At 48.9% G+C, this 11,629-nt stretch overlaps 1 protein-coding gene and 1 long non-coding RNA gene across 5 annotated transcripts; one reads left to right on the top strand and one right to left on the bottom strand.

Annotated features, from left to right (window-relative positions):
- Nucleotides 1–1,340: 1,340 nt before the first annotated feature.
- On the bottom strand, nt 1,341–9,876 carry Hoxc4 (homeobox C4). 4 transcript variants are annotated; one of them, XM_035440926.1, is made up of 6 exons: nt 4,446–4,697; nt 4,275–4,346; nt 4,050–4,168; nt 3,666–3,900; nt 2,977–3,418; nt 1,341–2,498 (listed from the first exon to the last, which is right to left on the bottom strand). In XM_035440926.1, exons 4-6 carry the CDS (start codon nt 3,666–3,668, stop codon nt 2,143–2,145), a joined length of 801 nt encoding a protein of 266 aa, XP_035296817.1. In that variant the 5' UTR covers nt 3,669–3,900; nt 4,050–4,168; nt 4,275–4,346; nt 4,446–4,697; the 3' UTR covers nt 1,341–2,142. The 4 variants fall into 4 exon arrangements, with proteins under 4 accessions (XP_035296817.1, XP_035296818.1, XP_035296819.1 ...); XM_035440927.1 differs by lacking the exons at nt 4,275–4,346; nt 4,446–4,697 and adding an exon at nt 9,757–9,876; XM_035440928.1 differs by lacking the exon at nt 4,275–4,346.
- LOC113833580 lies at nt 2,262–11,203 on the top strand. The gene is made up of 4 exons (XR_003481457.2): nt 2,262–2,397; nt 9,159–9,320; nt 9,776–10,422; nt 10,750–11,203. It is a non-coding gene; the product is annotated as an uncharacterized LOC113833580 (long non-coding RNA).
- The last annotated feature ends 426 nt before the right edge of the window (nt 11,204–11,629 follow it).

The following is an 11,629-nucleotide window of genomic DNA, read 5'->3' as shown; positions in this document are numbered from 1 at the left end:
TACCAACAGATCAGGCCCCTAATTTGCTTGATTACATAAAATAACTCCAGATAATTGTTGGCTCTGCTTCCTCACATTGTAGACAGCATGTTTTGCTGTCTCCAGAGTACTATTGAGGGAGGAGAAAGTAGACCTCAAGGACTAAATGATCCCCCCTCAACATGTAGCCAAACTCCAAAGCGTGACACGGACTCTGCTCCCAGGATCAGTCAGCAAGTGGCTCAAGAGAAAAGAAATTTAAAACACATAAAATAGATTTTCACAACTTGGTGTCTTCTCTGCCTGCTCTTACTTCTCACTGCAGGATTCAGAGTTAGCCTCCTCTCCAGCTCCCATTCCTGAGTGCCCTCATCCCAAAGTTTAGATAAATCTCCTAAGGGAAAGTTCCCAACTGCACCCCTCACTTTCCCCTAGCAAAAAGAAAAAGAAAAAATGAGCAGGTTAAACTTAAGGCCTGGTGTCCAGGTCCAGATAGATCCACCTGGGGTCCTTTGGGTTGAATTAGTCCTTTGGATAATCCAAGATAGTTTTTTCGGTGGTGTGCCTCCCATACCCGAGAAAACTCTATTATCTATCTTACAACCACAGAGCCTTGTTCAGTATGTACACTCTACCAGTACATGGAAGATTGTAGGACGAGGGTAGTCCTTGAATCTCTAAGATTTTTCCTTAACCCCTAGCAGATCATGATCAAAAGTTCCAGAAAAACATAAAAGCCCTTCCTTCCTTCGATAGTTACTTCCAAGCCTTTGAGGCCTACCCATGCAATGGGCCTTACAGGCCTCTCTGGCCTCCACTTCACCCTTTCCTTCAAGGCTAAACAAACAGATATGGCATCATGACAGGCCACTTTGCTGCTTCAGAATTACCAGCTCCAAACCCTTCATCCCTTTGAGGATATAACTGAGGAAGGGGCATCACCCAAGTCTTGTCCCAAGAAGTCTTGAAAGAGAAAACTTTTTCCTCCCTTTCTCTAAACTTGCTCCTAGTCTGCAGATTTGGCAGCTTACAGGACAGAGAGGGTGAGGTATGAAAAAGGAATAGTCAAAAAGATGGGACAAGCCTGACTAAGGAAAGGTGAGGATTCCCACTCCATGTTCAGCTCCCCTGTAAGGACCGCAGGCCTGGTCTCTCTGGGAAGTCTGAGAAAAGGGACAGTGGAGCCCTCCATTCTCTGCCACATCCCTTACTTCACTGATTTTTCAATAGGCCCTGAACACCTGAGGTCAAATGTTAAGGCTTGTGTGTTTGTTCAGAGTAAACTTAGGCGACTACAGAGAAGGTGAGACGTCCCCAGGCCAGAAGGAGGGGGATTAAAAAGAAACCATCAGACACTGACGTAAAACTAGTCCACAGCCACTGGTTTATTATTGATCACGGGGCATTTCACATCAACACTAAAATTCTTTATTGCAAGTTTTACAATAATCAAGTAAATTCAGTCCAAAAAACACAATAACCACGTTGGGGGTAGGGGAGCATCTACCTATAGACTGCCTCTCTGAACTGAAAGTTCATTTTCATTTTCTTTTGGCTCCTCAAACTGAACAGCTCCCAGAGGCTCTCCAGATGCATTTAGCTTTGTCTGCTGTCCTCCCCCCTCCTCCCACCCCCCCACAAGAATACAAAAGAACTTCATAGCTTTGTTCTCCTTAAAATGACTTCCCCCTCACTAACCTCCCCTGGTGCATTTTCAATGCAAAGGGCCTAAGGAAAGAGGGGGGGAGGAGGAGGAGACAGGAGAATCCACTTAAAAATCTCCCTTTCCTTTTTCTTTTCCTCATTTCCCCTGAAATTCACCCAAACTAGACCATCGCACCTTGCAATATATAATTTTTGCAGCTTTTTTCTTAAAAAATAAATACCCCCCCAATGGCCTTAAAAAACAAAAACCAAAAACAAAACCCAGCAGGTACCATGCTAAGATAACACCACATGCTTAAAGGGCTTCTTAACAGTGAAGGAAGAAGGGCAAGGGGCTTGTTTATCTGTTTTGTCTGTTTGGAATTGACAAGGGAGGAGGCAGGAGGAAGAGGGAAAAAAACAAAATATATATATATATTAAATTCTATAAATAAGAGTCAATTTGTGTGTGAGGGGGTCACGGAGCACAGGGTGGGGGGCAGGGGTGTAAGTTATGTTTTATAACCTGGTAATGTCCTCTGCCCGTTGCTGCTCCGGCGGCGTGGCGCTCTGGGAGTGGTCTTCAGAAGTACCAGGGGTGGCTGCCGAGAGGGTGCTGGGCGCAGCACCGGCCGGGGGCGCTGACCTCACTTTGGTGTTGGGGAGTCGGTGGTCCTTCTTCCATTTCATGCGACGGTTTTGGAACCAGATTTTGATCTGCCTCTCAGAGAGGCACAGCGAGTGGGCGATCTCGATCCTTCTCCTTCGGGTCAGGTAGCGGTTGTAATGAAACTCTTTCTCTAATTCCAGGACCTGCTGCCGAGTGTAGGCTGTCCTCGAGCGCTTGGGCTCCCCTCCGTTATAATTGGGGTTCACTGGGGGTAGGGGAGGGGAAGCAAATAGTGGGGTTCAGAGGCAGCAGGCTCCCCGCCCCCACCCTCACCCCATCCTCAGCTTTGAGGAACAGGAGGGAGTGGAGGAAATAAAGTCATCAAGCTAAATGGGTTATAAAGAAGTTGAAGGAAGCTGGAGACTTTGTAGTGTAATAAGAGGGGAATCCTCATTGTAACGACACTGAATTATTTATGCGCCCTTAGAAAGCGAGCATAGTTTTCACACATACATAACAGATCGTAGCACATGGCTCGGACTGCCCAGAGTAGCTAAGCCATAAAATTTATGGGGGATGTAATTACCCATTCTCGCTCGTAAATCCAGTTCAATTGTGCTAACCCAGAGTCGCTCCTGGAGAGAGAGGGGGGAAGGAGAGAAAGGAGGACGGGGCCAGAGGGGGCCAGGGAGGGTGGGGAGCGCCGGGAAGAGGGGAGGGGGGCAAAAAGCAAAGTTGCCTACCCGTGCTAACGTGAATTTTTTTCATCCAAGGGTAGACTATGGGCTGCTTGCTGGCGGCGCTGGAGGGATGGTCGGGGGCTGGCTGGCTGCAGGCTGGCGGGGCTGGGGACGGGGAGGCAGAGGCGCCTGAGAGAGGCGGCTCGCAGAGCGGCTGTGATTTCTCAGGGTGGTGGTGGCCCGCCTGGGCCGGCCCGTGGGCTCGCGAATTGCCGGGCCCCTGGAGACTGGTGCAGCTATACTGACGCTCAGGGTAGCTAGGGCGCGGAGGCGGTGGTGGGTACAGCTCCTGGTGGTGATGCTGGAATCCCGATTCCCTGGTCCGGCCGTAATATTCCGGACTGTGTTCAGGGATGTAGCTATTTTGCGAATATTCTTCGCATGGAGGAAATTTCGGATCGATGTAGTTAGAGTCCATCAAATACGAGCTCATGATCATTAATTTCTGGAGTGGAAAATAATTTTTCTCGCTTTGTCGTTTTTCTGCTCCATAAAGCCCTCCTACTAGCTAGCGACCCTGTAAAGTTACTTTCACCATGTGACTCCGCCGGCCAATCACACCGAGCAACCCAGTCCCCGGATAAGGAACCGAATCGCTTTATTCAAAATGTATCCAATTTTTTGTGTGTGTGGTGCTGCTGCTGCTGGGGGGGTGGGGGTGGGGGATGTCTGGCAGAAGCTGGGGTGCTCACCATTGCACACCCCGCCAGACTGACAATCCTCCCCTGCAAAAGGAGATGGGAGGCTCCCAGCTCGGCTCCAATGCCTGGGCATTGAGGGCTGTCGGGAGGCTGTGATTCAACCCCGGCCTAGGGTCTCCTTTCCGGCCTCCAGTGCGCCCTGTGGGCCTCGGCTCCAGTGCCTTTCCAGTGGTCTTCATTATGGCAATCGTGTTGCAGTCTGTGTAGGTCACAGGGCAGCGCCCCTCTTTCGCAGGAAGAGGAAGTTCAATAAGGGCTTCAGAGGAGGTTGGATGGGGAGGGGCCCAGGCTGTGCTTAGAAGGCTAGAGAGCCTGAGGTACCTCAGCCCATCCAAGGATCCGAAAGTCCAGCTCCCCTCCCCCATACACACTCACCCAACCCTCTTGGCCAAGGGACCGTCGAGACAGGGTCCCAGCAGTACTAGGCAGGTTGAGGCAGCGGGATGCAAATGATCCTGACGTCATTTCTGGAGGTCTAGGGCTTGAGCCCCCCGCTGAAGAGAGACAGGAAGTGGTTGGCAAAGGCAGATTTCAGAAACCTTGACCTCCCTGCTACCCACTGTCCTTCCCGGCCCAGAGCAGAGGATATCTCCTACTGACGGCCCATGTGTGACTCTTGCTCCCTGGCCTGCTGACTTCTCACAGCACCTCCCAGACTGGCTCTGAACAGCTCTGGGAAAAAAAAAAAAAAAAGACAGAGATCTCTGCCAGGAATCAGCGCTCTGAAGTGGGGCCCAACTAAAGCCCTGGGAGTTTTCCTCCATGCCTTACCCTGGATGGAGGCCTGTGTGGGTAGAGCCTGCTTGCTTCCAGTCAGGGATTGTATCAGTGTAACACGTGTGTTTACATGTAAACACATATTCCCCAGGGTCTGCTCCAGGCTGCCTTCCAAGAAGACGTGAAGTCCCTGAGCTTTGGAGGCAGGGCCGGGGGCTCCAGCTTGTTCTCACCCTGTTCCCTTCCTCTGTCACCCACCCACAAAATACCCCCAGGGGAGGTGGCAGAGCCAGAGAAGAGAGAGAGGTCCAGGAAGGGCTATTTTCCAGCTCCTGGTTCCTCAGCTAGGGGTGGCCTAGTCATCGGACTCCAATTAACTGATCTTCTATAACTCAGAGTTGGTGGGGGGCAGCCGAGGGGAAAGCCCAGGGAGGGAGCCAGGTCCCCGTGTTGTGCTTGATAACAATTATAGTTTAAAATCATAGCTTGCCGGGGCTCGGCTATATTTTACTTGATAACAATAAAAGTGACACATAAAGTTAACTGTTTATGTTTTATTTATTAGACTAAATCTGCCAGCGGTGGTAGGAGCGCTTGCCTCGTCGCTACAGCTTTTATAGGGCTGTAAAACGTCATAAATCAGTCTCGCGGAATCGCCCGCACTCTTTGTGTCGGCGGCACAGGGCTGGCGGCCGCTGGCTGCCTGCTCCCTCCTTTCCACGAAAAGTCGTAATGTGATTTTTTTCCCTCTGATTTTATTATTATGATCGCCGCCGTGATTAGTCAATCTACCTTTAATTCGCCGCCCTATGCTACCTCCTCCCAGCCCAGCCTGGTTGACACTTGAATAAGTACCTTTTAAAACAGCATAACAACTATTTGAGGGTTTAATTAGAACATCTGCAATTAAGGGAATGAGGAGGGGGAAGAGTAAAAAATAATAAAGCCCCGTGAGAGAGATACTGAAAAGAGGAGATTCCCAACATTCTTTCCCACCACCTTTGGGATGTGGAAGAGGGTCCCCACTTCCAAAGTAGGGTTCCTTTAAGGGCTGGTATGGGAGGGAGCCACAAGCAAAGCCCAAATGCAGACTGGGCCTGGGCCCCTGGCTGCCCTCCAAGTTTCAACGCTTAGGGCCTCAGCTCCAGTTCAGCTCACTAGGGCTTGGCCCCCATGACTTGGTGCTTTAAAGTACTAGATAGTTTCTCCCCAAGACACACACACACACAAACACACACACACACACACACACACACACACACACACACACACACACAATCAGCTGGGTGAGGGAGCAGGAATTCCCTAGAGGTCAACCATCTCTTACAGGAGAGTCCCAAATTCCCAAAGCTTTTGGAGAATCCTTGCTCACTTGGACCTGAACCTGAATATGAGCTCTGGCTATATGCTTGGAAGAGGAGCTCTCGGCTGTCTCTGTCTCTCTCTCCCTCCCTCCCTCCCTCCCTCCCTCCCTCCCTCCCTCCCTCCCTCCCTTCCTCCCTCCCTCCCTGTGTCTATCTGTTTGTCTGTCTGCTCTCTCTGTGTTGTTTCTGGTGAGGGTCCACTGCTGGAAGTTTTAAAGGGGAAGCTAGTTTTGAATCCCTGCTCTACAGAGCTCTGAGCAACAGCCCCAAACTGCCCCACCTGGAGATTCAAAGCCCCAGGGAGCAATGGTAGGGAAGGAAGGGTGAGGAAAAGTGGAGTGCTCCTTCAGCCCTTCAGCCTGACATCCTTTCTAGGCCTGCACCTGCCTTGCTGCCTCACTGGGTCCTGGCTGGGAATGCTCTTCCTCTGCTGATGAGGTGAACTGTCTGCTTGCCTCCCTTCTCCCAGCCCCACTCACATCATCTTCTACCAGCCCTGCCTCCTACCTCAACCTTGTTTTCCTCACTTCTAACCCTCTTGAACTTACTAAGGTACCCTTCCCAAGATATTACCCACCATGGTACATACCCCTACATTTTCTAGATGTCTTAGCTCATGCAGTTGAGTCCAAGAGACTCTCTTTGGGCCATTCTAAATGAATAGACACAAGATTCAGATGCCTCAAACTGAATGTCGAGTTTGTCTTTGGCCATTATGGTTAACAAATATAATATATATATAATACATATATATTACATATATATATATATTTGTTAAAATATTAGATACCTTTTATGCAGCCAATAATAAATGGAGTTCCCATACCAGGTTTGCTCAGATAATTCAGTATGAATAGCCAGAAACTAAAATCTATGAAATCCCCCTAAATATATCCACTCTCACCCACATCACTTATAAAAATAATAAATAAAACCAAACAACAAACAGAAACTCTCTGGGTGCTACAGTAGCTTAGGAAAAGAAGTTGACTATCACATGAGTTAAATACCTCAGCACACATACTCATACAACATGTCTACCTGAACATTGTTACAAACAGGCAATCTTTTTCTGTAGAGGGCTCTTGCACTTAGCAGGGGCTTAACTGGTGTAGGAGGGGGTACTAAAGAGGTCCTCCCCAGTGATGAGTCTTTGTATTTGGTCTTGCCTCCCACCTACTGAAGGCTCTCTACTTTCTACTTTGCTTGGTCCCAGTTTTATTCTTTATGTTTTCTGACTACCTTTTACCAGCATCCAAATGCTCCCTGCATGCTGCCCCACACCCCACCTCCTTTCTAACTCTCGATCTGGTTTCTCTTTCGGAAACATGTTTCAGTACAAAGCGCTTCCCTTCTGACACCACTGAAGAAAAATATGTGTCCATTGTTGTGAGAGGCCTTATTGTGCCTGGATTACCATACTGACCGTTGGCTAACCCATATTCCTCCCCTCCCCAGTAACAAGATGCTGCGTGAGGTGCCCTAGTGGTTCCACAGATTCTGGGCTGCAGTAAAAATTCCACCTCATACTCTCTGGATTTTCCAAGGGGCAAAATTAATTAATTAATTAAATTAATGGGTGAAACAATTCAGGATTTAACTGTAAAAAGAAAGAAAATAAGGCTCACTCTTTCCCACTCTCTGAAGTACAGGTTTTTTTTTTTTAATGTATGTGCTTTGTTGTTTTAGGGATTAAAAATTACAACATGCTTCTTTCCTTTTCCTCAAATAAATTGAGTTTTAGATGGTATGCAATCAGGCAATTCATTTCATTTTGATTTTTTTCTCCCCCGGGCAACTGGAAAATCCCAAACTAAAACAAGATTCTTATACTATTTCTCCCCTTATGCATCCGTGTGTGTGTGTGTGTGTGTGTGTGTGTGTGTGTGTGTACATAGGTACGTGTATATTTTTGTCCTTTCCTAAAGCCAGCAGGCAGGACTAATGCATGAAAAAGAATATGCAAATGCTTAATTGATTTTTCCCTTAAATCTCTTGTCAGTAAAAGTAATGAATTGGTCTAAAATGATCTTAATAACCTGGACATGTCACTAGAAAATACTCAACCTTTTTCCCCCTCCTGGAATCGCTTATAGTATAAAAAGAGAGAGAGGAAAGAAAAGGAAAAGGCAATCATGGAATGTTAATTTGCCCCCCTTTAAAATATTAAAGATGAATTTCTCTTGTTTGTTTGGAGACCATAGGCTCGGTCCTCTTGTGAATCTCCCCCGCCTTGCCTTCCTTGGAATTCAATTTTCCTCAAATCTCGTTTAAAGTGGCTTTTTAAAAAGTGGCTGCATTTTAATATTGGTTAGACAGAGTGACCTGCATTTCACCTCGGGTGTTTGACTTGTTCCAATAGGTCACTGCCATGGGGTTATTGATGGGGAAACTCCATTGAAATTTGTCTCTTCGCAAATGGCCTTTAGATCTTCCAGCGAGTTCAATAACTAGTTATAATGTGGAAGGGGAAAAATGAAGGCCCTGGGCTAACGAATTTGATGCTTCATTTTTATGCTGGAGAAATTGTTAGTTAGAGCTTGGGTTTCCCCCACCCTCTGTTCATTCCAGCTTTGGTGACCCCCTCTCCCATTCAAAGCTGCTGGATTATATCTCCCATTAAGACTTGTGTTGAGGTATCCCTTTCTCTCTGATGCAAACCTTACTTATGAATATTGTTGTAAACTTACGGATGTTGGAAGCTTGCTTTGTTGGAGGTTTGAAACCTGAACTTTTTTGTTAAGGGAACTTTCAAAGGAGACTAAATATGTCTTGAAAAGATCTAGAGACTAGGCTGGCCATAGTTTAGAGAGGGCTCCGTGACTCCCACAGTTGAGGAAATTGGAAACTCTTTTGAGGCATTGATAGGGTATTTCAAGGTGCTGTGATGTGTTCCTGGCCTCAGAGCTTCCGGCCATATGCGAGATTAGGCACCCAGGACCAAGACAAGAAGACATGCAAAGACTAAGAGGGAATATTTCTTGATGGGCAAGGGAATCCTGTGTCTCCTCTAAGGTCACAGCAGGACTGTGAGGAATTGGTTGGGTAATTGCTCAAAGAACTAGAAAGTTGCTCCTCCAGGAAAGACTAAAGACACCAGGGCTAGAGGACTGGAGAAGGCAGGAGGGACGAAGGGGTGAAGACTATAAGGATTGCTTTTTTTTTTTTTTTTTTTTTTCCCTGGAGGCTCTGGAGTGGAAGAAGGAAGGTCACAGTAAAGATAGGGAAGGCTTGTTTTATTCTTCTCAACCACTGCCAAGTTGGGGAATGCCTGGCACCCCAGAGATCCTCTATGAGAAGGGGTTGCACTGAACAGTTCTGGGGTCCTTGACCCAGCCACAGCAGATCGTTACCATTATTAACCTCAATAATAACCTAATAACCGTGCATCTTCTTTATACAGAACGGAGCTCCTCGGCGCCTTATTCTCTCCTCTATGTGCCTTTCCTTCTCTCACCCTGCTCAAAGAGGCCCAGTTTGCTCAGCCCAAAATCTCCCCTGTAATAAACCCTGTGGCCTCAAGCCTCCTTCCAAGCCTCAGTCTGTCACCGGAGTCATCCTAAAGGTATGCCTTGGATCCTGGGCTGGGGGGAAACAAGGCCAGAGAGGATGCGTAAACTACCTCCCTGCTTCAGCTTAAACACAAAGGAGTTACGTGCCACCCCCGGTTCTCTGTCAAACTTGCCTAGGCATATCCGTGGTACCACTGGGATCAGGGAGCTGCCTCAACTGCTACTTAATCCCATAAAAAAAAAAACAAAAACAGGAAAGCCAGGGAAAGGGCTGTGGCAGTTGCCAGATCGGCCTGGGAGGGGTCTGAGGCTGCTCTTCCTAACCCAGCTGGGACCAGCAGCAAGGAGCTCTGAACTTCCCGCGGCGGTGGGGCGCGCCGGGCCGGCAGGCCAGTCATACCCGCCTGCTCTCCACTTCGGGCCCCCAGCACCTAGACCACAGAACCCTGGCTCCCCGGCCCAAGCCTCATCCCTCCCTGTTTTAATTACGTGATTGATTTTTCTCTAGGGCTGCTTCGGGACGACTCTGTCTCCGAGTGTTTAAATCTTTCGGCTCCCTTTTTGTATTCCCGAGTCCTCCCGAGATGTGCCAGCGGCAGGCGCGTTTCCGGGTCCCTGGGCCCGCCTCGCTTTACACTCCAAGGAAATGGCCAGGCCACACCGTCCTGGGCGCGCCCGCCGAGGCTGCGAAGACGTGATCCTGCCCTCCCGCCTGAGAGTCACTTTGTGCTGCGCGACCCTCCCCATTTGAGCTGTTCCCTGGAGCCTGGCCTGAGAGCCCGGCTCTGGGTTTGTGTTTCTATCTACCCCCAAGAAAGTGTGAAAAAGTCTGAGCTGATCCTGGAGGAAGCAGCATGCGGCTCGGACTCGCAGCCCTTTGCCTAGTGAACACCTGGGCTCAGCGCTGGCGTGCGAACAGCATCCCAGGGAAGCAAATCCGACTACAAACGACTCCAGGCGCCCTTGGGACCGTAGGCCCTGAGGTCCCGGCTGCGGACCCCAACATGCATCAGGCGATGGGGTCCTATTGTTATCCCACAGCCAGAAGGCCACTCTACTTGGCCGCCCCAGAAGCAGGAAGCGTCCTTTCAGGGTGGTTTCAGTCACCCAAGCCCCAGGACCGCGGTCCAGCCTCTTCCACTGCAGGCGCTGCAGGTGAGGCAAGGAAGGGGAAGGGGTAGGGGTGTTAAATTAGAGAGGAGTGCGTTAGGGTCGGGATGGAAGTGGAGGATTAGAGTCAAGAACCCTGCCTCTTCAGAGGAGGAGGCCGACTGACCTCTTGCTCCCTTTTCCCATCCGGAAGGAGAAATTTTCGACCTCCCCAAACTGCTGGGCTTCCGCTCAATCTCTTTATTTACAACTAATAAACACTTCTCTGCTTCCTCTCCCATAGTCATGTACATTCTTTGATGAGTCACTAATAGCAGGAGGTTTTGTTTTTTGTCTTTTTTTTTTTTTTGATGCTATGTAATTTTTCCACAGAGAGGAGGGGGTCAGGACGCCTCTCATGTGGAAGTTCAGCGAATCTCGGGTTGGTCACAATCCTTTTCCTGCCCTCCTGCTCTACGAAGCCGCAGTTCCTCACTTCCCATCCCTTCTGCACAGTAACGTCGCCTGGTAAATAAGAGTCCGTCTGCTTGGCTATTAGGATTCTGGAGACGTTGGCATCTGTAGCAATCATTAGTCAAAGCCGCAGAAGCCAAAGCAGCCGAGGAGTTGGACAGAAAAAATCTTGGAAATGATATACAGGAGCTGAGGAGGCATCAATCCCGCCGATAAGAGCGCGGCTGCCGCGAGCAGGCGGCCAGCTTAATTGGGCCCTGGGCACCAAGAACAACGCGGGAGGGGAGCTTAGGGTTGTACAGTGACCTGGCATCATTTGGGCACCTACAAAAATATTTAGGACTTAAACACATTTCCTCCCAAGTTTAAAAAATTGTGTGTGTGTGTGTGTGTGTGTGTGTGTGTGTGTGTGTGTGTGTGTGCGCGCGCGCGCGTGCGCGCGCGCCTACAAGCCCCTCACCCCTATGAGCAGAGGCACTGCACTGGATTTCTTCTGGGCCACTTCTCGAGTGGTACTGAAATTGGGAAGCTAGAGCTGGGCTCTTAGGTCCCAGCTACAGCCTAGAAGGAGGCTATGGTCCCTATGGAGGGTTTTCACAAGTCGCATAACTAAGCTGGACTAGATTTGGAGCTAATCTTGGTGGTAATCGACAAAATCATTTGTTTTACATTTACTTTACATCACATTCAAGTGATACTGGATCCCCATTCCCACTCACTAGATAGTTTTGTAGGTCAGAAGATGCTTGCAGTGGGACAGACAGTTGTAGAAAGTTTTTTTGGGGGGGGAAATCTATGC

This window comes from Cricetulus griseus, chromosome 2, assembly GCF_003668045.3.
Source record: "Cricetulus griseus strain 17A/GY chromosome 2, alternate assembly CriGri-PICRH-1.0, whole genome shotgun sequence".
Lineage (NCBI taxonomy): Eukaryota > Metazoa > Chordata > Mammalia > Rodentia > Cricetidae > Cricetulus > Cricetulus griseus.
The sequence above is the reverse complement of the archived record's forward strand: the minus strand, read 5'-3'. Positions and strand labels throughout refer to the sequence as shown.